Here is a 26,595-nt window from a genome sequence, read left to right as displayed (position 1 = left end):
CAAAGTCTAAAAAGAGAGAAAAAAACCTCAGAGCCCTTTTGGAGTTTTTTCTCTGAGAATTCTCATAATCTGTTGAAATTCATTACAAATCAGCCATATGTTGGAATATATGAGGTTCAACTCCAACTTGTGGGTTGAGGCTGCATGGGGTTAAAAAAAGGGTAGCTAGAGAGGAGACCTCTTGGTTGCTAGGCTATACCTATCCCTTTGATCTCCTGCTGTCTCTTCCTTCCTGCTAGACTGATATGCAGAGGATGTTGATCCCAGTTCCTTCCCAGTCTTCTTTCTCGAGATGGGAGCAGACATCTTTCCTTTGTCTCTCCCTCTCCTCCAGCATGAGGGCGAGTACTGGGCTCAGTGTTCGTTGCTCCAACTTAGCTAGTTAACTAGATATAGGACTCTTTCCTATCAAACATGTACTTCCAGAATAAACTAGTTATTTCTTATTTTAAAGCTTAAAGTCTCTGTCTGACTAATTTGCAGGGAAGGTAGAATCTTAGCAAAGATTCAAACACACACACATAAGCTGGCTCAAAACTCTCCATTCCACTATGCAACTCTGCAGGGTCCTACAGGACATTGGGTCCACCGTCCTATACCATGTTCACAGAGTACCTGTAATCCTAATACTGACCTTGCCACATACTCTGACCTTCATCTTCTGCAGTTTAATGGTTAAAAAAAGCCTGGCTGATTTTTAATTAATTTAAGAAATTTTGGCTGGAAGCCTATGATAACGCGGGGCATGCTCAGTAAGAACCAACTGTCAGTGTTCTAAAAGCCTCACAGCTGCTGGGCTGGGCTAATCGGGGCCACACCCACACCAGACTTTGATTTCACTTGAGACAGTCAGGGCTTCCCTCAGAGAAGTGTAGTTTGTGAAGGGTGCTGAGAGGAGACTGCTATTCCACTGACAGAGCTTCAGTGGCCAGACTGGTTTAACAGTCAGCTGCTCTGGTTGAAGGTCTGCGAGGGGAACAAGGCATCTCCTAGCAACTCTCAGCACCCTTCACTAACTACACTTCCCAGGATTCTTTGAGAGAAGCCATGACTGTCCAAAGTGAAATATAGGCCTGGTGTGGATGTGGCCAGGGACAGCTTTGGTTTAAATTTGGGTGGGAGGCTACATGTGCCTACTGTAGAATAAAAAGGTGGGGGAAAGGCTGAAAAGCAATGATACTGTTCACAATGTTTTCCTTTTGCTCTCTGCTATCTTTTTGGCGTCTTTTGAAGACTTTTCCTCTTTTAACAAGCCTTCTAAGTTGAGACCTATCCCAGTCCGCGTCTGTGTTAGAATTGCCTTTAATATGTTTTCTTTAATAATGTTTTTAATCCTTTTTTTAAAAAAGATGTTTTAAAAGCTTTCTTTAAAATGTTTTTAACGTTTTGTTTTAATGTATTTTAAGGTCTTTTTATGATGTTTTAAAGTGTTTTTATCATTTCTGTTTGCTGCCCTGGGCTACTGCTGGAAGGAACAGCGGGATATAAATCAAATAATAAATAAATACATAAAGGAAAGGGGCTTCCCTTCTGCCCAGTACCCACCCACCCAATCTCCTCCCCCTCCTCTCCCTGCCCCTCCCCCAGGTCAGTGTTGGACTACAACCTGGGAGACCAGGGTTTGAATCCCCCACAGCCATGAACCTCACTGGGCAACCTTGGGCCAGTCACTGCCTCTCAGCCTCAGAGGAAGGCAATGGTAAAACCACCTCTGAATACCGTTTACCATGAAAACCCTATTCATAGGGTCAACATAAGTCAGGATTTTCAAACATGATTGCACAGAAATAAATACCATTGAACTCAAAAAGTATGCAAACAATCAAACCCACCCTCCCTTCTCCTCCCTCCTATTCCCTCCCTCTTGCCTCTTCCCTCTGCACTGAATTCAATAAACATGCAAATGATCAAACCTGTCCTTCTCCCCTCCCCGTCTTGCCTGCTCCCATCCCAGTCCTCCACTCTGTGTTTCTTCCCCTCATTCCCTGTGGTCAGTTTCACCTATCCTAAGCATGATTGCAGGGGAGTAAATCCCACTGAACTCAATAAGCATACAAATGATCAATCCATTCTCAGCAAACTTGGACAGGGTCCCATTTCTTACCTCCCGGATTAAAAAGCAGGGAAATTCACTAACCTTGGGCTGATTGCAGGTGTTGCCACCACTCACCATATGCTCAGAGGCACATGTTACCAAATTCTTGCAAGCTACACAGCAAATGGATTGGACTGTGAAAGACCAACCCAAATGGTGTTTGCATTCTGACAAATTTGTAGGGCAGTCCAATATCTTAGAGAGGAGGTCAGGTCTCCTGCTCCCGTGGTCCAATTTCCCTGCTTTTTAAAGTTTGATAGAAATATCTGTGGGCTATAGGTACGTTCTTAAACCACAAGGTTTTTTGCCTATTAGTGAATAAAACATAGTGGTGAACAGGAAGCTATAACAGTTACTGTTGGAATTCACTATGTTAACTCACTAAAATGGTTTATAATCATTTTAACTGCATTCTTGATATGCAGTACACATGATATTTTAAAGGGGTTGTTATAATCAATTTGTTTCCCATCTCATTTCAGATGAACAAAAAGGATATGGGCCAATTTTTGAAGAACAGCCAATTGATACAGTCTACCCAGAAGAATCTCCAGAAGGAAGAGTTTCAATGAACTGCAGAGCAAGAGGAATCCCTGCTCCCACTTATAAGTAAGATATATCAAAACTTTCACAAATGTATAGGAGTTGCCATTCATTTCAGCCCTGGAAATTTTGGTCTGGAAAATGCAACTGCAGTGGATTATCTTGGTAGCTTTGAACAATACAGTATCATTCAGTCCCATATGGGAATAGTAGCAATCATAGGGTAATTGTGGAGAGGAATGAGATGAAGGCTATCAAGTGCTTTGCCTATGAGAAATTTGGTTAGTGTGTTTCTACATACATAAAGAGCAATTTAAAATTCATCACCTTATCCCTTTACTGTCTGAGTGATGCAGCATCATTTATAAGTGTAAAATAAAAATGTACTAATCACTGTTATTAGGTACACTTCACCACCAATACTGAACTTGTCTGATTAAAATCATCTTATATTTGTTCCAAGAGATGCATCAAAATCCTTAGAATTTCTGCAAGTGCTGTAAGGCATTTGTATTTGGCCTGATTTCAGTGGCTGGACCAATCTTCACCAACCTGGTTCCCTACAGATGTTTTGGACTAAAACTCCCATCAGCCCCAGCCATGTGAAGCTACACTGTGAGAGACAGAAAGGGGTGTTAAGTAATATTTTAACATTACATATTTTAACATAACAGTTAGTTTGTTATGAAACTTACCAGAGTTCTGTTTTAAACCAGGGGCTCTGAATCGAGCATATGATAAATTGGAATTCTGTAAATGTGAAATTAAACTCTGGCAAATTTCTCCTCCCAGATGTGTGGAAGGAGAGGAGATTGCTTCAGCCCAACACTTTGTTGGGGCTTATTCCAACTTGCCCATGTAACTTGTACATGCAAATGCAGCCATTGTGTGCATTTTCTTTTTTCAAACCTATACTGCTCTACACTGTGTGTAGGTGAGAACTAATATTCATTTAGAGTTTTCAGTTTTATCCTTTCCAGAGAGATAGTTACTTCATTCTTTGTTTATTTCAAAGATGGCTGTCCAGGTGACCATCCATAGCTCCCATCATCTCTGAACATTGGTCATGCTGGTTGAGCCTGATAGGAATCTGAAGGGCAACAGGTTCTCTATCCCTTATTTGGAGAGCAATCCAAACCCTAGTTTGTTCTTGCACTCGGGTCCTGCTTGCGGGCTTCCCCCAGGCACCTGGTTGGCCACTGTGAGAACAGGATGCTGGACTAGATGGGCCACTGGCCTGATCCAGCAGGCTCTTCTTATGTTGTTCTTATGAATAGGCGGATCTCTGGCAGAGCTGGCATAAGTCTTCCATCCTTGCTCAATGGGGTCTCAGCTGGAGTAAGTCCTGAAAAATGGGCATTCTGGGGGAGTGTGGCAGGGGCGGGACAGGGCAGAGGGACAAGCTTCATTCAGCTCGGTCACATCCTAGCAACCCAACAGAAGTTACACTGGCAAAAAGGGTGGTGTAAATGAAACTCTGTTTTAAAGGCTTGTTTTCCCTCTGCCAGACTCAGGCCCACTCAGCCAGCAGTAGCCATGCTCCTGAATGGAGTTTGGAATAAGGGGTAAATTACACCGGCATAAGTTACCCCAGTGTAATTTATGCTGATTTCCTGTAGTTTGGATTGCTCAACTATTGGCTGAAGAGAATTGATATAAGGAAGATTAGGTTCTCCCCCTGGTGGCCAAAATGATACTTTTCTACTTCTTACACACCACAGTATAAGACAGAGTGCAAAAGGCAATCCAAAATACTAGGTCAAGCATGAGTTTTTGAGCATCTGACAGCCACAATTTTCATTTAGCCTTTGCTGACTTTAAGCCACAGGGTAAGCACATGGTAAGATTACAAATAATATTAGCTGCAATATAATTTCACTAGCATCAAGAACCTAACCATACCAAATTCAGCATCTTGTAGTTGGCATGCATGCTACCAGCCTAGCCATTCTTACTGCTGCTGGAAGTCAGCATGGGCCGACTGAAAACTAGAACTGCTGCTGACTCAAAAGGTTCAATATTCCCTACTGACACAAGTGTTGTGAAGGAATGAATAAATCTGTCCAGCCTGGCCTGGCTCTGGAAGTACTTTTAGCTTGGGAACCAGTGCTAACAGAAAAGCACAGGTATTTAGATTTTTACTTTTAGTAAAAAATTAAATCTTTCTCAATAGGTGGCAACGTAACAACGGGGATATTGATATTAAAGCAGCAAAGGAGCACCACAGTATGGTGGGAGGTAACCTGGAAATCAATAATCCTGAAAAATCAAGGGATGAAGGAAAGTATATGTGCATAGCATCCAATGTACATGGATCTATAAGGAGCCGGGAAGCATCTCTAAACTTTGGATGTAAGAAATGTTTTCTTTTTAACAGATGGATTACACAGAATGCTTGTTCGTTTATTTCAAAGATGGCTGTCCAGGTGGCCATCCAGGTGCTGTTGAACTATAGCTCCCATCATCTCTGATCATTGGTCATGCTCGTTGAGCCTGATAGGAATCTGAAGGACAACAGGTTCTCTATCCCTTATTTAGAGAGCATTCCAAACCCTAGTTTGGAATAGGCGGAGCTGTTTCCACCTATTCACTCTGAGCCACTAATAGTTAGAATGGGGTAGTGGTGAAAGCACCATTAATTGTTCTAGTGGGGGTTAGTTTCCTTAGTGTTTCTAATTGTTTGTATAGGTTTCTAGCCCTTAAGTGCATGGGATGCAGGATTGGTGAGAGCACACTTTAAATATCTGGCTTGGGGAGGCTGTCTTTTGCCTGTCCTATGTTATTATATTGCGGTCATATTGTTTTGCTTGCTGATTGATTTATGGAATTTTATTGTACTCTGTTGCATATTTTGTTTTAATGTGCTGCTGAATGCTTTGGGGTCCTTTGGCTAGAAAAGCAGTATATAAAAAGATGTTGATGAAATATAAATTGTTTTCAGTTGGCTGGTGTGTAAATACTGTACTGCCATAGTCAGTGCCTTTTTTGGTAAAAAAATTAGGGGACGGTACTCATACCATGAAAAATGTGCCATGGGTGCCAGCACAAAATGTCATGGGCAGCAAAAAAAGATTTGCCTGTACTCCATACCAGTGAGTACTGTCATAAAAAAAACCTTGGCCATAGTACTGGCTTAATTGTCATATTATTCACTTCCCTTATTGGCTACAAAGAAATTTTAAAAAATCAGAAATGGTGGAGTTCTAGATCTGAAAAAATGTGTGCATAGGGAGCTTCTCAGTAGTTTCCAAACTGAAGAGACTGTTCTTCATTTTTTTGTACTTGTCCTGATTAGACAAAAAGGCAATTCATCACACTCATTTTTAGACAATCATTTACGCCTCTCTCGGTATGTTTATTTGTGCTTCCCATACCTCAAGTGGAAAGAAATTCAGGGGGAGCACTATGGGTTTTTTTCTCTCTCTTAGATTAGAGATCTTGAGGGATTTGTGGTCCCTTTTATTGTTGGTAAAATCTATTTATTTACATATGATGAGAATGCCGCAGGCACTCAGCCTGTAAAGCAGTATCTGTTCTGCAAACAGGAGTTCTTTAGGAATTTCCTGATACCAAAGAGCCTTCTTACAAGCCATTTGCTCAGATCTGCTCCATTCCAGCTCCAAATTGCTTTCCTTTGTGCCGCACACAAATGCTCACTGGCAATACCCATCGAGGCGTGTGGTGTTGGTAGACAATTATGGACCACTGAGAAACATCTTCAACTTATTAACTAAACCAGAACTCACCAATCTTTTGGGGCCCATGGGCAAATTGAAAACATGAGAAACTGGCATGGTCAAGGCTGGTGCCAGGCACGATTAGGCCTTTAAGATGCCTGGGCCCATGACATCATACTCCCCAATACCACCTCCTGATGAGGTGATGCGGGCTTAAACAGGCCCACTGGCCCACCCCACTTAGCTCTTGCTTCAGCGCATTGTGTGTGCATACTGCACGTGATGCTTGCACGTGCCTGCCATTGCCCAAGATGGCAATAGAGTTGTCAACCACTTAGGGATGCCCCCATTGCTATCTTGGGTGATAGAAGGCATGCACGCACAGCATGCTAACATGCTGAAGTACCAACGCAGGAGGTAGGAGGGGTTGGTGGGCTTACTTAAGCCTATGCTGCCTGTATCAGGGTTTGTGTGTTAACTAGGAGCTCCCACTCTGCAATCCACTGCAGCATCAGGTTGCAGTGTACCACCCTCCCAGGCTAAGGAGGGGCTCTTCTGAGCCAAAGAGCTCTCAGCCGGGACCCAACCTGGCTGACTGCTGGTGCCGGGCCTAATCATGACCATCACTTGCACACACACAGAACAACCATGCAGACATCACAACCTATTCTACTGACTACAGCAGGATGTTTATTTCAAGCTTAATTTCAGCTAGGGGAGGGGTTGGGGAAGAAGACCATGTGGTCCCAAGGAAGGCCTCTGCAAGCACATGTGCACCTGTGGGTGCCACGTTGGTGAACCCTAAATTATTATTATTATTATTATTATTATTATTATTATATCCTGCCCTTCCTCCCAGCAGGAGCCCAGGGCGGCACCCACAGGTTACACACACCAGATACACAAACCAGTTACAGGTTACACAAACCAGAAGCCATTTCTTGCCTTGATTCCACACAATAGCATTCTTTTTACAATATATTGACTGACAGTAATAAAGGCCAATGAAACAATCATATTTTTTCTGTCTTCCTAAAACTTAAAGGACTTCTCAAGCTCTCATGACACGAATTAGTTTCTGAATTCCAAAAACCAAAACACACACAGTATTTTATGGAAAGTTGCAATGGCACTGTTTGATAAATTCCACCCTAACAAGGGCTTATTCTCCGTCATCCAAAATATAAATATGACGTAAGAAGAAAACAGGAGCAAATATGTTTAGTTAACTAGATGGTGCAAGCAAATGCGCTGTGCCTTGTGCTACTGAAAATAACACACATGGAAGGCAAATCCCAAGAAAATGACAGACTTAAAAGAAAAATGCAACAGCAATAAAAAGCAGAGTGGTTGACAGGAAGATAATTGTATTACAATCAGTGTAAGTTCTTTGGACAGGAAATTATTATCTTTTTTCTTGTTTTGCTCATGTTATTCTGTAAAGTGGCATGCTTGACATTTTAGTAATAATGCAATAGTCTGATATAGATATGTTCACATAAAAAAATCCCCCCACCCCTTTATAGAGGATAAAACCAATTTGGATATTTAGGCTGCAATTCTAACAATGTTTATTCAGAACTCCTACTGAATTCAATGGAGCTTACTCCCAGGTAAATGGAATTAGAATTGCAATCTAAATATGCTAATTGTTATGGGATAGAATGCTCAGGACAGAGAATTTAGGGACAAGTGGTTGAGTCAGAGATGCCAATAGGTTTTGGTCAAGCAATGGCGAAAAATGTTCACAACACTATATACTAATGACAGATCTTTAATCCTTGACCCTACACAGGAAATCCTGCTGAGGGTTCTTCCATCATAGTAGGAGCCTTATGCAAATGTGTTCTACACTCTTGGTGTCATTCAGCTTTGGAGAGAGGGTGAATGTACACAAGGTTAATAGACCTTAATTTCTGGATAGAAACAATATCTGTTTTTTATCACACATTAACTTAGTGTGAAATCTGCTGCCTTTTAAGCCTCTAGGACAAAATCTATACTGTGACAATATTATCCATAAATTCCTATATGCATGCACTGGTCTTGAATCCAGTCCTATCTGTGGAATTTGTATTCACCATATGCATATTTTTCTGCCTACCTTTTTTTTAAAAAAATGAAGAAGCAAATTTCTCTTCCTGAAGAATTTTATTATGTGAATAATCTGTTATGTGAAGGAAAGAAGTAGTTAAAATTCATATCCTGTTCCCCTCCATTGACACATCTATGCCAGAATATTTACATGTAATATGGGAGTCCAATGCCTCCTATAACATGGTTTGTGGCATTATGTTGCTATACTCCATGATTAGTGCTGATTTGTTGTTTTACCAAATCTTGAAATTATGTTGATGAGATACATAAGATAGATGCATAATTTAGAGAGTTTAAAAAGTGGGTCGATGGTCTATTTATTATTCACTTTAAAGATATTAGCAAAGTCTCGTGTACATCAGCAGCATAGATGTTTCAAAATACGTTTTGAATTGAAAGATTATCATTCCCTCTTTTCAATGAAAGCAGTATTTTGCTTATGGGAATCCAAAGATGAGTGTAATCCCTGTTGCTGCTCCTCTTATTTAAAGCATGCACACACACCATTATTATTACTAAAGTAAAATCAGGCCAGGGACACTGCTGCTTTCAAATAGGGTTGGAACATTTGCAAAATTAGGTAACATATCTATTGTACAAATTTTTGCAAGCTCTTACCCAGCAGTGATGAGCCATCTACACCCCTAAAAGTTTAATAGGAGTGAAATTCAGACATAAACGTTCAGAATATTTCTTAAATGCTGTCCATAGGGGCAGATGTTGTAGAAAAATGCAATGGGCCAGGCTAAGGCATTGTAGGTGTTCAGTATAAAATGATGTTTGCCCCACACCTCACCCTTGTGGCTCCTTTTCATGGAACCAGCCTGGATCTATGACTTATTGAGTCTAGGGGGTCTCCTTTAACTATTAATTCCCATGTCAGTCTGTAAGCTTCTGCCTGGGATCCCAAATTCATCTTGCCTTCTTCTTCCCATTCAGTAAACAGATTCTAATATGCTATTGCTTCTTCTTTGTTTTTCACAACCAACACCAGGCTAAATGATGTCTTGATAGTTCCAAGAGCCCTGTACAGTATACCATCTAGGCAACCATCCCTGTTAATAGCCTATGTTTGTTGGTATTTGGCAAACAGCTCCTACCCTTTCCTCAAGGAAATAAAGTGGATTAGGTCAAAAATACCCCCCTTAGAATGTGAAGGCATCAGCCCCTCCTTATCTATGATAAAATGTAGATTAAAATAATCCTTTAAGAATTGATATCTCCATTTTTTGTTAGATATTGGAATGAGAGAAAATAAAGTCTAGGTTTTATGTTATCACAATATTCTTTTTTGAGAAAACAAAAGTAATTATTCTCTCAACTTTACAATGAATATAGACTTCTTTTGTAAATTCTGTGATTATATAACACACACATTGTCTTGCATAGATTTATATCCATTTACACCTGAAGAAAGACATGCAGTAAAAATACGGGAAGGTGTTGGTGCTGTCCTTCTCTGTGACCCTCCACTTCATTATCCAGGTAATTAAATCCATATTTTCAAGCTTATGTTGGAAGGATAGAAACTAATGTGATTACAAAGTTCCTAACTTTGAATATGATGGTGTAAGCTACATAAGCTGTTTAAATCCTGCAATACGAGAAGAATACCTCTCTGCTTGACATTTTTTTAGTTCCTTAGAGAATGGTTGGTTCTCTTCAGATTAAAGAGCAACTACATCTGGTTCCTGTTAAAAGGTTTCACTGATAAAGCTGGGTGAAGTACTATGCTTATATTCCCACAAATGGCAAGCATAATTCAGGCATAAACAGAGTGCATGCTGTGCTGCTTTGTAGCATAAAACATACACTAGCCTATGTGGAAGTATATTTTATATTTGATCTAATATGATGGGTGGAGAGGTGGGCAGGACCCTGGGGTGACAGACAGTTCATGGTATAGCTCAGAGGGTGCAGAGGCAAGTTGTGAATAGGAATGGAATTTGGAGATCAAAATATCAGTCTTATTCACTCTGCATCTGTTCACCAAGATGACAGGTATATTGTCAATAGGCCTGGTAGTCCTGCTAGATAACACCACAGGAAATACCCCCCTTGTTTGTGCTGTGTCATACAAATCTTAACACTTCCATTTAAGGCAGGATAGAGAATCCATAGCCTTCAATATGTTGTTATACTCCCATTCCCATCACCTTGAGCCAGCGTGGACAGTGGGCAGGGATTATGGGAGTTAAAGCTCACCAACATAAGGACATATAAGAGGAGCCCTGCTAGATAAGGTCTAAGGCCCATCTTGTCCAGCATCCTTTTTTCACAGGCCAACCAGATGCCTATGGGAAGCCCACAAGCAGCACCTGGGTGCAATATCATTCTTCTCACATGATTCCCTGCAGCTGGTATTCAAAGGCATATTGCTTCCGATGGTGAAGGTAGAACATAATCATATATTAGCCTTTGATAGCCTTACCCTTCATGAATTTGTCAAACCCTCTTTAAAGCCATTGTATTTGGTAGCTATCACTATATGTTGAGGGAGCTAATTCCATGGTTTAACTATGCATTGTGTGAAGAATACTTTCTTTTGTATGTCCTGAATCTTCCAGCGCTCAGCTTCATTGAATGGCCCTGGGTATTATGAAAGGAGAAAAATCTTCTCTCTATCTGCTTTTTCCTTGCCATGCATAATCTTATACATTGGAAGGCCACAGGATCTCCACCCCTGCTTTAGGGAAATAAATAAGTGTATATTCAACACTAAATCAAAATAAACTGCATTGTAAGACACAATGGCAATGAGTAAATAATAGATTCTAATAAATAAATAATAGATAAAACAGGTTACAAGCTAGAGAGGATGATGATTATATTTATTACCTGACCAAGATGGGTTAGAGACCAATTTGCTAGCACAGAATCCATTTTGAAATGTTCCCCTTTCCCTTTTATGCTAGAACGAGTTTCTAGCACAAAAGATTGTGGTGTAAACTAATGTAATCTTTGACACATATGTCAAGTTCTAAGCGGGCCATCCATCCAACGCCTTTCTTCATTCCTTACCACACTTCTACACCTACTGCTTCCCAAAGTCTTTTTAATCCTTTAACCCTGGTGTGGGGAAGCTTTGGCTCTCCAGATGTTGCTCAACTACAACTTCCATGAGTCCAGGCAAGCATGGCCAGTGACCAGGTTTGACTGGAAATGTAGTTCAGCAACATCTGGAGGGTGAAAAGTTCCCCACGCCAATCCCTGAAAACATTTTAATTTATTTTAACCCAAGATTTTGCTACTAAATCTGGAAAATGTGCAGAACTTTGTGTATCATCACTGAAAGTTACATAATTTATTCTAGTTAGGGAAATGGCCTTAGCTCAGTGATGGAGCACCTGCTTTGCATTCAAAAAGCCCCATATTCAATCCCTGGCATCTCCCAGTTAGGGCTGAGAAACCCCTTTGTTTGCAGCTCTAGAAAGCCACTTCCAGTCATTGTAGACAATACTAAACTAAGTGGGCCAATGTTCTGGCTCAATATAAGGCAGCTTCCTATGTTACAATATATAGATATGTTATAGGTCAGTGGCAGCACATAAGGTTCTAGGTGCAATTCACTAGCATCTCTGGTTAAAGGCATATTGGGAAATCTGGGCCCTACCTCTGCCTGACACTCTGGAGAACTTCTGTCTGTCAAATTAAACAGTAATGACTAGAGGAACCAAAAGCTTTAATCTCAGTGTTAAGGCTATTCATTATACTCATATAGCTGTACAGATTATTTCTAGGATATATTATACACATCTGATTCTTTTTATTAATTTTAACAAAAAAAATTATTTCCAGATGACCTGAGTTACCGCTGGGTTCTGAATGATTTCCCAGAATTCATTATGTTGGATAAGCGGCGATATGTGTCACAGACTAATGGGAATCTCTACATTGCCAAAGTTGAAGCATCAGATAAAGGCAACTACTCTTGCTTTGTAACCAGCAACTCAGTCACTAAGAGTGTATTCAGCAGTTTCATTCCACTTATTCCTCAAGCAGATCGTAAGTATTTATCCAGAACATTAGGTACATCAGTTTGCCTGTTTTTTGTCTTGCTATTGCATTCTTAGTGCAGTATTTTTATCTCTGTACAGTTGAAATTAGAGCCAGTGTGGTGTAGTGGTTAAGATATATAAGGTTAAGACTATAACCTGGGAGACCAGGGTTCGAATCCCCACATAGCTATGAAGCTCACTGGGTGACCTTGGGCCAGTCACTGCCTCTCAGCCTCATGAAAACCCTATTCATAGGGTCGCCATAAGTCAGAATTGACTTGAAGGCAGTACATTTACATTTACATTTACAGTTAAAATTAATATATAAAAAGGTGTATTTGGTACAGCTTTTTCCAAAGTATTACCTTTTGTGGCTGGCTGCAGTGAAAAAAGCGGGTAAGAGAAAAATCATTTGAAATGTGGTGTTGGAGAAGAGCTTTGCACATACCATAGACTGCAAAAAATACAAATAATTGGGTGTTAGAACAAATTAAACCAGAAGTATCACTAGAAGCTAAATGATGAAACTGAGGTTATCATACTTTGGACACATCATGAGAAGACATGACTCACTAGAAAAGGCAATAATGCTGGGAAAAACAGAAGGGAGTAGAAAAAGAGGAAGACCAAACAAGAGATGGATTGATTCCATAAAGGAAGCCACAGACCTGAACTTACAAGATCTGAAAAGTGTGGTTTATAATAGGTGCTACTGGAGGTTGCTGATTCATAGGGTTGCCATAAGTTGTAACTGAGTCGTGATTGACTTGAAGGGATATAGCAACAGCCAGTTACTTTCCTGTTCCTGAGTCTCAGGGCATCTTCGCGCATTAAGTTTTTAGGTACAACTGATAAGTTTTTAAGTGTCACCTAAAAATCTAGTGTTCATATTACAATACAGGTTTGCAAACACAGCGGTAAGGGAGCCATGTTAGGCTGCACCTTGCTGTCAGATTTATTTTCATTGGCAAATGCTAAGTAATGTGTAAAACACCTAGTCGGATGCAAATACATAACTGAAAGATTGCTAAAGAAAGAAGATTTTTTGTTGTGTTGACAAGTTTATTATGGGTTGGGTGGTGCATATCTTATGTTACAAAAATTTGAGTACAGGAAATTAATATAGCAGATAGTCCTCACAGGACTGTTTTGGTTAAACTGGTAACAGGTACAAAATGAATATTAAGGAAAATGTTTTTACCTGGTTCTCTAGATATGTTCTGTCTACATTTGATTAAGAATCTTGCCTGTTTCCAAGTCCTTCAAATTCTCCTCTGGCCTATACATACATTTTGTTCACAGTTCTAGATTCTGCTGGATCTCTTGCCACCCTCATTGATTCTTTCCAGAGCTGTAGTAGCCTGTTTCAATAGTTCAAAGTAGCCAATATCTTGTATCCAGAGAGAGGCTGCAGTCAATCTTACTGCCTCTTGCATCAGCTCCTGGCTGGGTCAGGAGGCATAAAAGCCCAGCAGCCCTTGGGCAGTGGGTTTGCCGCCAGTGGGGTCGTCACTGAAGGGGGTCATCCCTTGGGGAGCCCCTTAGGGAGTCCTGAGGGTGAGGGCACTATCATCTTTTATTATTTTTAAAAATGATTTAAACCAATCTAGAGGAGATTGGTAGTGGGGAGGACGTAAGGCACATGTGTAATTCCTGTGCAGGGTGAGAGCCTGTGCAGTGAACTGAATAATAGGAGAAAGTTGCCAGATGCCTTCATAATGAGAGTTTGCAACTAGCAGAAGGCTGGCCCTCCCTAGGTGTGAGATGTGCTTTGTGTGAAAGATATTGAGTGGGTCTGGCTGTTCCCAATTCTCTCAGAGGTGTACTGGGATAACTGGTTCTGGTAAGTTTTGTTCGTGGGTTCTTGTTGTGTCCATATCATGTGTTTAGGGGGTGTCTTGGTAAAGAGGGGCATGGGTGATGCCACTTAATTTCAGTGATTATGGGTAGAAAGAGGTATAGCCATGGGGCGGTGATGAGCTACCATAGAAGATGAGGGCAAGGCTATCTATGCCTTGTTCCTCACTCCCACTCCTCCCATGGACAGGTTCCTGGTTGCTCATTTGCTGTGTATGATGTTGTTTAATGCCCAATCAGTACACAATAAAACCATACTCATCCATTATTGATCTAGTGTTTCTCTCTAGTGTTCCGGCTCAGGACTTCATGACCTCCATGACAACCATGGGGCTGTCTCAAGTTGTTACCAGTCCAACACATAGGGTAGGGACCACCCTTGACTTGGTTTTTGCTCCAAATGGAAGAAGGGATGTTCTGGAGATATGGGGGGATGTCACCTCATTGTCGTGGACAAACCACTTCCTGGTGAAGTTTAGACTTATGGCTTCAGTCCTTCCCTACAGGGGTGATGGACATGTTAAGATGATATGCCCCCAGAGGCTAATGGAATCCACTAGATTCCTAAATGTCCTGGGGTAGTTCCCAGTAGATAGAGCAGGTGACCCTGTTGAAGCCCTTGTCACGCTGTGGAACAATGAGACACATTGGGCTTTTAATGAGGTTGCCCCTGAGCACCCTCTCTGGCATCGTGGATCCCAGTTTTCACCTTGGTACACCAGTGAACTAAGAGCAATGAAACAGGCTGTATGATGGCTAGAGCAAAAGTGGCAAAAGACATCCTGTGAAGCTGATAGGGCATGAGCAAAACATGATAACTGTGCCTACTGTGTGACAGTGAGGATGGCGAAGAAGGTCCACTGTCTCCATCACATCCTCAAGTAGCCATCCAATGGAGCTTTTCCATATTGTCAGGGGGTCTGTTAACATCAACTCTAGGAAATGGAGTTTTAGGCCCTTCAAGGCCCACTGTTAATTGTTTGCAAGGCACTTTGAAGGTAAAGTTGCTCAGCTCTGTAGCAATCTTGATGACTGATCCACATCTACTGTAATCTCCAGTGAGGTGTCCAGTGCGTCTGCTACAACTTATTAGGATCAGTTTCAGTTGATGCAGCCTGATGACGTCAATGAGGCGTTTGTAACAATGTGACCAGCAGTGTGTCTTCTCAACCCTTGCCTTTCTTGGCTTATTAAAACTTGCTGAGGATGTATGACCGAGTGGATCCAGAATGTGGTCAACACATCTTCGCAGGAAGGAGTGGTTCCAGCTGCCCTGAAAGAGGCAGTGATCTAACTACTCCTGAAAAGGCCCACCCTGGACCCATTGGTTTGTGACAACTACCACCGGGTCGCCAATACCCCCTTTTTAGGGAAGATGATTGAGGGGGTTGTGGCACAGCAATTGCAAGTTACTTTTGCATAAAACAGATTATCTTGACCCATCCCAATCTGGGCTTAGGCCTGGTTATGGGACTGAATTGGGCTTGGTCACCCTGATGGATGACCTTTATCAGGAGAAGGGCAGAGGGAGTGCAACCCTGTTATTCTTACTTGATCTCTCAGCTGCTTTTGATGTCATTGACCATGGTATACTTCTGGGCCAACTTGGTGAGATGGGTGTTGGGGGCACTGTTTTACTGTGGTTCTGATTCTACCTTCAAGGTCGTTTTCAGAGAATAGCATTGGGTGATTGCCTTTCAGCCTCTTGGCAGTTATGCTGTAGGGTGCCGCAGGGTATCATCTTGTCTGCAATGTTGTTTAATATGAAGCCCTTGGGAGCGGTCATCAAGGTGTCAGCAGTACGCTGACGATACCCAGCTTTATTTTTCTATAACATCTGAATCAGGAGGGGCTGTGCCAGCCCTGGACCAGTGCCTGGATTTGGTAGTGGTCTGGATGAGGGCCAATAAATTGAGTCTGGATCCTAGCAAGATGGAGGAGCTGTGGGTTGGTGGTTCCTGAGTTCAGATAATTAGTCAGTGACCTGCTTTGGATGGGTCATTCTCCCTCTGAAAGAGCAGGTTCGTAGTCTGGGAGTGCTCCTGTATCCATCTTTGTCACTAGATGCCCAAGTGACTTCAGTGGCTAGGAATGCCTTTTACCAGCTTTGGCTGGTAAGACAACTACAGCCGTTTCTGGACCCGGATAGCCTGACCACTGTTGTCCACTCACTGGTAACCTCTTGTCACACCTCCATTGGATGAGTCCTTAGAGGAGGAGAGGAACCAGTGGATTGGCACAGCATACCCAGGAGAGGGAACAAGCAGAATCACCCAAGTTGCAGCTCCAAACCTCCCGCTGCTGGAAGATGGTCAAGACACCGATGTTCAGCTGGAGCCCTTCAGTCAGACTCAGAGAGTGAACAGGAGGCCCCTCCGCCCCTTGCAGAGCGAGGATGCCTGCGAGTAGCAAAGCAATGCAGGCATTCTGGCCGTTTAAGGCTAGAAGCTCCTGGGAGTCGGAGGGCTGACTGCTATCACCTGAACCAGGGAGGAGAGTTTAAAAGGCAGCAGTCATGGAATAAGAGGAGAGGTCCTCTTGTGGATAAGGAATTGGTTAAGAAGCAGAAAGCAGAGAGTAGGAATAAACGGACAGTTCTCCCAATGGAGGGCTGTAGAAAGTGGATCAGTATTGGGACCTGTACTTTTCAACTTGTTCATTAATGACCTAGAATTAGGAGTGAGCAGTGAAGTGGCCAAGTTTGTTGATGACACTAAATTGTTCAGGGTTGTTAAAACAAAAAGGGATTGCGAAGAGCTCCAAAAAGACCTCTCCAAACTGAGTGAATGGGTGGAAAAATGGCAAATGCAATTCAATATAAACAAGTGTAAAATTATGCATATTGGAGCAAAAAATCTTCATTTCACATATACGCTCATGGGGTCTGAACTGGCGGTGACCGACCAGGAGAGAGACCTCGGGGTTGTAGTGGACAGCACGATGAAAATGTCGACCCAGTGTGCGGCAGCTGTGAAAAAGGCAAATTCCATGCTAGGGATAATTAGGAAAGGTATTGAAAATAAAACAGCCGATATCATAATGCCATTGTATAAATCTATGGTGCGGCCGCATTTGGAATACTGTGTACAGTTCTGGTCGCCTCATCTCAAAAAGGATATTATAGAGTTGGAAGAGATTCAGAAGAGGGCAACCAGAATGATCAAGGGGATGGAGCGACTCCCTTACGAGAAAAGGTTGCAGCATTTGGGGCATTTTAGTTTAGAGAAAAGGCAGGTCAGAGGAGACATGATAGAAGTGTATAAAATTATGCATGGCATTGAGAAAGTGGATAGAGAAAAGTTTTTCTCCCTCTCTCATAATACTAGAACTCGTGGACATGCAAAGAAGCTGAATGTTGGAAGATTCAGGACAGACAAAAGGAAGTACTTCTTTACTCAGCGCATAGTCAAACTATGGAATTTGCTCCCACAAGATGCAGTAATGGCCACCAGCTTGGATGGCTTTAAAAGAAAATTAGACAAATTCATGGAGGACAGGGCTATCAATGGCTACTAGCCATGATAGCTGTGCTCTGCCACCCTAGTCAGAGGCAGCATGCTTCTGAAAACCATTTGCCGGAAGCCTCAGGAGGGGAGAGTGTTCTTGCACTCGGGTCCTGCTTGCGGGCTTCCCCCAGGCACCTGGTTGGCCACTGTGAGAACAGGATGCTGGACTAGATGGGCCACTGGCCTGATCCAGCAGGCTCTTCTTATGTTCTTAAGCCTTTTGCTCTCTCCTGGAAGCAACTTCAGAAACCAGCATCAGACCCGTGCCGGCTGTGTCAGACCCTTTCGAGTCTAGAAACCTGGATTGCTTTCTTGAAATGTTGAACCCTTGACTTGCTACTGACCTTGTTTTTGGAAGATGGTGGTGTATTGAGCTCAAAATCCTAGACTCCTCCTTGCTTGCCCTCATTACCCTCATTATCCTCAAGCCTTGACTGAATTACCTGCTGGCTAATAGTTTTATAGCACCATTAATCACCTTGGTGCAGCCAGCAAAGACTGACACCTCCAGGCTGGATTACTGTAATGCAGTCTATGTTCTTTTCGAACCTTCCTTGTCTCTCGAGGCCCAGGTGGCCTCGGTGGCACGGAACGCTTTTTACCATCTTCGACTGGTAGCCCAGCTACGTCCCTATCTGGACAGTGATGACCTCGCCTCAGTTGTTCACGCTCTGGTAACTTCTAGGTTGGACTACTGCAATGCGCTCTACGTTGGGCTGCCCTTGAAGATAGTTCGGAAACTACAGCTAGTCCAGAATGCAGCGGCCGGACTACTGACGCGGACCAGAAGGTCCGCTCATATAACACCTGTTCTGGCCCGTCTGCACTGGCTTCCTATTTGTTTCCGGGCTAAATTCAAAGTGCTGTTTTTGACCTATAAAGCCCTACACGGCATGGGACCGCAATACCTGGTGGAACGCCTCTCCCAATATGAACCTACCTGTACACTGCGCTCGACATCTAAGGCCCTCCTCCGAGTGCCATCCCATGGAGAAGCTCGGAGGGTAGTGACCAGAACCAGGGCCTTCTCGGTGGTGGCCCCCAAATTGTAGAAAAGTCTCCCCGATGAGGTACGCCTGGCGCCGACGCTGCTATCTTTTCGGCGCCAGGTGAAAACCTTTTTATTCTTCCAGGCATTTTAAAATGTATTTTAATAATTGTTTTTATAGTGTATTTTAAACAGTATCTTATTAATGTTATATTTTGATGTTGCTTGGTTTTTGTTGCTTGTTGTTTTGATTTTTGATTCTGTTATATTTACTGTATTTATATATCTTGCTTGTTTTATCTTTTATGTACACCGCCCAGAGGGCCTTTTTGGCTTAGGGCGGTATATAAATAAAATAAAATAAAATAAATAAATAAATATGTGCAGCTGGTGCAAAATGTGGCGGCGTGACTGCTCACTGGTGCAGAGTATCACCAACATGTCACCCCGCTACTGAAAGAATTGCACTGGCTGCCCATTAGCTACTAGGCCAAGTTCAAGGTGCTGGTTTTGGTGTACAAAGCCCCACACAGCTTTGTGTGGACCAGGATGCCTGAAAGATCATCTTACCCCTTATATACCCAGCCAATCACTGCACTCTGCAGGTGAGAGCCTCCTGCAGATACCATCTTATCAGGAAGTCTGTTCCGCACAACATAGGAAACAAACCTTTAGTATTGTGGCACCTACCCTTTGGAATGCCCTCCCCTTAAATATTAGACAGGTACCATCTCTGTTATCTTTTTGGTGCCTACTGAATACCTTCCTCTTTCAACAAGCCTTTTAAGTAGAGACCTTATCCCAGTCTATGTCTGTGTTGGAATTACTTTTTAAGATGTTTTAAAAGCTTTTTTAAAAATATGTTTTTAAAAATGTTTTGTTTTAATGGTTTAAAATATGTTTTGTTTTAATATATTTTAACAAATGTTTTTAAGATGTTTTCATGTTTTTAGTGTTCTTGTTTGCCATCCTGATGATGATGATGATAATAATAATAATAATTGTCTATAAAATCACCTAAGCTATGTATTGAATGAACTTGAATTCTGAATTAACCGGAGTAGGGCTGTTTTGACTGAAGATGGAAAGAGAGACATATGATTCCTCCTGTAGTAACTGCAGAAGTTTCTTCACAACTGTTATTTTTTTCCATTTGTGGAGTTTCCCGAAAAAAATCCCACTTCCCAACATAGCAATCCTTTACACAGTGAAGGGATTGGTCAGAGAGAAGAATGTGATAATATTGTAACAACAACATTTCATGCTATATTAATGTGAGCCTAATGTAACATGTTTTGTTGAAGAATTATCTCTAGACGTCTTCAAAAGTCTTTTGTAGCCATAGATCTCAAGCAGATGACCAAACTAGTATAGGGTGAACTTAGCAGTCCATATCATCCTCATACTTAGGTGTAAATATGTGGCAGAATATTTTAAAATTATTATCTGTATGGGTTCTATATTCATTTCTGTAACAGCTTGGCTTTTATTTTTCCATTTTTCTTCATGTTAGGTTCAAAAGGCTATCTCCCAGATATCAGAGTGAAGTTCAAAGACACATATGCACTTTTAGGACAGAATGTAACACTGGAGTGCTTTGCGCTTGGAAAGTAAGTGTGCTTGAATTTAGCTGCATGGGCAAAGTTTGCATAGGCTAAACTGGCCTGGGTTACCAGCCCTAATCTGTTATAATAATCCTGTTTTCTGTACTTGACATTTGAGAAGTTGAAGTTCTCCCTTTTCTGTCACTCTGTCTCCCCACTACCCACCACCACACTCACATTAATTTCATACACAGATTTAGGTGGGCAGGTTTGCTCTTTGATAATGTGCAGTCATGTGTTTATCTGCATGGTCCTCAGTGGGCTATAGACCAAAGATCCTACGCCACTGAAAAGCCTTAAAAACTTGGCTCTTTGGACAGGCCTTTGGGACCTCCGGGGTGGGCTAATTGTTCTGTGATTGTTTATTATTTTTGTGAAAATTGTTACTGATTGCCCTACATAGTTTTATGCCTGCATTAGTGTTGACTGCATTGTATTTTATTCTGTACTTATTGTATTTTATTGAATTTTAATATGTACGTTGCCTAGAGTGGCTTCGGCCAGATAGGCGACACAAAAAATAAAGTTATTATTATTATTTATTATTATTATTATGTGTGGAAGCTGCCGTCAGTGAAACTGGCAATATACATGATACACACATTCTCTCTTGTGAAAGACTCCACACTGCTACCATTACCAATCTCTCTCTCTCTCTCACACACACACACACACACGCACACATTACCTACTGATGGGGCGCTATGGGTGTGGCAGCATTGCTGACTTGACTTCCCAATGCCGAGTATTGCTGCCATTTACCAAGAAGAAGAGAGAAGGCAGTGGGGAGCTTGGCGAGTGCAGCTATGGTTACCAAGAGGAAGAAGGGCAAAGTGGCAGGGAGCTTGGCAGGCACAGTGGCAGCAGCATTGGATTGGCTCCTTTGCCACACCCACACCACATTAAGCTCCCTGCCACCTCACCCACCCTGCTCTCGGTAGCCGGCAGTGGTGCTCAGCTTGGAAAACCAGGCAAGCATCGCTGCCCCACGCATACCACCAACTGATGATGCAGTGCATCTTGTGCATAGTTCTGTTCAAAATATTTAGCTCCAGTTATCATTATGCAAGACAAGATAATCAATACACTATTTGAGCAGCTCAGTTTTGCTTGACGAAAGTTAACTACTAGGCACTGCACACGTGGACATCACCAAATTTTTTCATATTTTTTTTTCATTTTATTAAATTTATATACTGCCCATAGCCAAAGCTCCCTGGGTGGTTCACAACAATCAGCATAAAATACAATGAAACACATATTTAAAACAGTTTTTTTAAAAGATTAAAATTTAAAATTTAAAAATAAACAGTTTTACACATACTAAAATGTGTAAATGGTCAATATAGGAATCAAATTGAACCGAGAAGAACTAGGAATTGTGGGGAAATGGGGCTTAGGAGATAGAAATGAAGCAGGAGAAAGATTTATTGAATTCTGCCAGTGATTAGTTTCTTGCAAACACATATTTTGAACAACCAAAAAGATGACTATACAAGTGAACATCACCAAATGGTCAATATAGGAATCAAATTGATTATATAATTGGTATCAGAAGATGGAGAAGTTCCATACTTTCTGCAAAAAGAAGACCAGGAGCAGACTGAGGTACAGATCATGAGCTGGTAATAGCAAAAATCAGATGAAGCTAAAGAAGAACAACAAAGCAATCATAATGCCAAAATACAATTTAAATAACATTCCAGAAGAATATAAAGATCAAACAAGGAACAGATTTGAGGCTTTAAACTTAGTTGACAGAGAGCCAACTATGGAATGAAGTCAGAGACATTATCAGGGAAGAATGCAAAAAGACAATACCTCTAGTTAAAAAGAGAGAAAGACGTCCATGGATGACTAAAGAAACTCTTAAAATGGTTAGGGAGAAAAAGGAGATAGAAACATGGTTCAAACCCTAAATGCAACAATACAGCGACTAGTACATAGGGACAAAGAGAACTATTACAACAGTTATTGTATAGAAATAGAAGAGGACAGCAAAAAGGGTAGAACAAGAGCCCTATTCCAAAAGATTAGAGAAATGAAAGGGAAATTTAAACCAACAGTAGGGATATTGAATAATCAGCAGGGGGACACACTGACTGACTGAGATGAAATGAAACAAAGATGGAAGCAATACACTGAAGAACTCTATATAAGAGATGCCAGGATGACAGATTCATTCATGGAGGAACTGTATGATGAAGAACCAGAAATTTAAGAATGTGAGGTGAAAGCTGCTCTTAAAATACTTGAAAGAAACAAATCATAAGAAACAGGTGGCATACCAATAGGGTTGCTGCAGGTTACTGAGTCTGAATCTGTCCAAATATTGACAAAAAATTGTCAACAAATATGGAAAACTAAACAGTGGCGCACAGACTGGAAGCATTCCATGTACATCCCAATTCCAAAGAAAGGGGATCCCAGGGAATGTAGTAATTATCGAACTATTGCCTTAATATCCCATGCAAGTAATGCTCAAGATTCTACACCAAAGGCTCTTACCATATATGGAGCTGGAAATGCCAGACGTCCAAGCTGGATTTAGAAAGGGAAGAGGTACCAGAGATCATATGGCAAACATACGTTGGATAATGGAGCAGACCAAGGAATTTCAGAAGGAAATCACCCTGGACTTTATAGATTACAGTAAAGCCTTTGATTGTGTAGAATGATCATGAAAAACTATGGAATGCTTTAAAAGAAATAGGGGATTGTCCTGATGCGCATCCTATACTCTGGACAACAGGCTACTGTAAGGACAGAATATGGAGAAACTGGTTGGTTCTCAGTTGGAAAGGGTGTGAGACGGGTGTATTTATCACCCTGTTTGTTTAATCTATATGCAGAACATATCATACGGAAAGCGGGATTGGACCAAGATGAAGGAGGTGTGAAAATTGGAGGGAGAAATATCAATAATTTAAGATATGCAGACAATACTATACTACTAGCAAAAACCAGTAATGATTTGAAACGAATGCTGTTGAAAGTTAAAGAGAAAGCACAAAAGCAGGACTACAGCTGAACATCAAGAAGACTAAAATAACGACAACAGAAGATTTATGTAACTTTAAAGTTGACAATGAGGACATTGAACTTGTCAAGGATCAATACTCTGGCACAGTCATTAACCAAAATGGAGACAATAGTCAAGAAATCAGAAGAAGGCTAGGACTGGGGAGGGCAGCTATGAGAGAACTAGAAAAGGTCCTCAAACGCAAAGATGTGTCACTGAACGCTGAAGTCAGGATCATTCAGACCATGGTATTCCAGATCGCTATGAATGGATTTGAAAGTTGGACAGTGAAAAAAGTGGATAAGAGAAAAATCAACTCATTTGAAATGTTGTGTTGGAGGAGAGATTTGTGCATACCATGGACTGCAAAAAAGAAAAATAATTGGGTGTTAGAACAAATTAAACCAGAACTGTCACTAGAAGCTAAAATGATGAAACTGAGGTTATCATACTTTGGACCCATAATGAGAAGACACGATTCACTAGAAAAGACAATAATGTTGGGAAAAACAGAAGAGAGTAGAAAAAGAGGAAGGCAAACAAGAGATGGCTTGATTCCATAAAGGAAGCCACAGACCTTATAGAACTTACAAGATCTGAACAGGGTGGTTCACGACAGATGCTATTGGAGGTTGCTGATTCATAGGGTCACCATAAGTCATAACAGACTTTAAGGCACATAACAACAAACAACCGCAGGCACTGTGCAGAATGTAGAATTGACACAGTGTCTGCCCAATCTGGATGACACAGACAAAGCAAAGAGTTTACTTATTTACAGAATATATAGACTGCTTTTCATATCCAATGTGGTACCCAAAGTGAGATTGCGGAGGGAATGATTAGAGGTTGATTGTGAAAAGAGTGAGAAAGATATCTGGAACAGCTAAATAAAAGCTCAGTTGGTTTATGGCAGGGATGGGGAACCCAAGGGCCACATTTTCTTCTGGGCAATATTCTAGAGGCCAAAGGCCATTGTTGGGTGAGGCCAGAGGCAAACATGGGCAGAATAGTGAATGTGAATTTTGCCTTTGTAGGTAGGCCAGTTTCTTCACGCTCTCATATCCCTCTCTGTTCTTCACTCACGCAAGTCAGCATTATCAACGATCAAGGACATGTTCCAGCCAAGCAAAAACACCCAGTAAGGATGCAAAGTAGGGGCTAATGAGGGATGTTGCTTAGAAGGATGTGTGATCTGGCAAGAGTCCCAAGGGCCAGATTCAGAGGTCTGGAGGGCCACATTTGGCCCCCAGGCCAGAGGCTGTCCATCCCTGATTTATGGAGTACAGTCTGAGGGCAGATGATAGAGCTAAACAGGTCTTGGTCTGGTCTGTGCCTGGATGGGAAATCACATGGGAACTTCATGTACCATGGATTCCATGATGGAAGACAGATGGAATATAATTGTACTAAAAACTTGAAAAATTGCATCATGGGGAGGAAATGATTTTATAAACAGAAGAGAAGAGCAGACTGACAGAAGGCATAGAGAGAAAGGCCACAAGGCCACAAACTGACGCCAAATCTCTATTCATTTTTCCTCCATTTTCTCTCACAGCCCTGTTCCAGATATTAGGTGGAACAAATATCTTGAACCTATGCCAAGCAGTGCAGATATAAGCATGTCTGGTGTGGTTCTCAAGATCTTCAATATTCAGTTTGAAGATGAAGGAACATATGAATGTGAAGCTGAAAATCATAGAGGAAGAGATACTCATTCAGCAAAAGTTTATGTTCAAGGTAAGTAGAACACTTTTTCATAAATCACATCACAGGAGCCACATGTTCTTTTTAGTCCTCTTTTAGGTTGCTGGTTCTTTTCAGGTACTTGTACAGAAACATGCAGAACATGTGATGTAGGATTGGTTTATATGTTTCTGCTATGTGAATAAGCTGTAGCAAGCCCTGGGTTTACATGCTCCTCCCTGCCTCCCCTTTTCCTGTCACATTCCAAAAGAGAAGATGAAAATCATCTACTTTTAAACAAACTACAATTCATAGATACACCCAAACTGGAGAGTTGTTGTTTGTTTAAACTCCAGTTAGCTTGATTCTGGCTTGTTTGAACTGTGGTTTTTGATCCTGAGTTGTTCACTAATGGAAACTGGGATTTGTTTAAAAGCAGAAGCAAATGCTTCTGATCTCCTTTGGCATGTGACAGAGGAAGAAAACACAAGGGAAACTATGGTTTGCCATTATGTCTAAACCAATGCATAGCATAAGATTCAGACTATATTTCCATGAGAGTAAAATTGTATTTGTTGATTTGCTCCTTTAATCAGATAGGGGTTTCATATTACTGTTCCATACCTCAAATTCAACACGAGGACTACCTGCATGCTATGCCATGCACTGAAAGGAAGAAGAAGGCAGCAAAGTTGAAACAAATCAGGGCTTTAGGATTAATTAAAAAGGGGCAACGTGTGATAAGGATGGAAGTAGGTTCAAAATTGCCTTACTTTATGGACTACCCCATATGATTATTTCATCATGGGTACTGGTGCATTAATTCAATAAATAAAATTTATAACTGCATGCCAGGGTTAGAAAATGAGTGAACTAGTTTTAAGCATTCATGAAATACTAGAGTTGTGTTTTCTTTGTCTTTCAGCATATCCAGAATGGGTGGAGCACATTAATGATACAGAGAGAGATATAGGCAGTGAGTTCCATTGGCCATGTGTAGCTGTAGGCAAGCCTCTTCCAACCATTCGATGGCTGAAAAATGGAATACCGGTAGGCTTAAATTATGCCCTCAGTCACGTAGACTTTTTTTTCATGGTAGGACAAAGTATGTAAATAAATTGAGACGATCTTTGAAAAATAATACCACCAAGGATAAAATATATTTGTAAACATATGTTTTCCCCCAGCATACTTATATATCAATTTGATTTTTTTCTTTTGAAAGGAAACTTTCACCAATTTCATTGTTAAACAAACAAGCAAAACCTTCCACAATATATATCCTTGCACTGCAATTCTGATGCTTTTGTAAACAAAAGAAATTGTGCCTTGATTTCAGAAAGACTACTTTAACAGGTACCCAATTATCAGAATTATGTCCAATATATCAAGAAAATTATGAAAACTAGGGCAGAGTGAAGAATGTTCTCTCGCTTTTGAAGTCCCACCCACTGGCCATCAAAGTTCTTTGGCAACATTCTCAGGTGGGCCAGTGAAGGGGGCTTGCTGTTATATAATTTTT

The 26,595-nt window shown here is 41.3% G+C and overlaps 1 protein-coding gene across 3 annotated transcripts in view; it reads left to right on the top strand.

The window, feature by feature from the left end:
- The window catches only part of CNTN1 (contactin 1), a 326,339-nt gene that overhangs the window by 209,651 nt on the left and 90,093 nt on the right, over positions 1–26,595 (top strand). For all 3 annotated transcript variants that reach the window (XM_061639947.1, XM_061639948.1, XM_061639949.1), the window contains exons 3-9: positions 2,578–2,704; positions 4,812–4,990; positions 9,802–9,897; positions 12,211–12,417; positions 20,275–20,371; positions 24,946–25,127; positions 25,999–26,123. In XM_061639947.1, the coding sequence (XP_061495931.1) occupies positions 2,578–2,704; positions 4,812–4,990; positions 9,802–9,897; positions 12,211–12,417; positions 20,275–20,371; positions 24,946–25,127; positions 25,999–26,123 (1,013 nt within the window). The remainder of the gene's footprint in view (positions 1–2,577; positions 2,705–4,811; positions 4,991–9,801; positions 9,898–12,210; positions 12,418–20,274; positions 20,372–24,945; positions 25,128–25,998; positions 26,124–26,595) is intronic.

Source organism: Rhineura floridana, chromosome 8, assembly GCF_030035675.1.
Source record: "Rhineura floridana isolate rRhiFlo1 chromosome 8, rRhiFlo1.hap2, whole genome shotgun sequence".
Lineage (NCBI taxonomy): Eukaryota > Metazoa > Chordata > Lepidosauria > Squamata > Rhineuridae > Rhineura > Rhineura floridana.
Note: the sequence above shows the minus strand (reverse complement) of the source record. Positions and strands in the feature narration are given on the sequence as shown.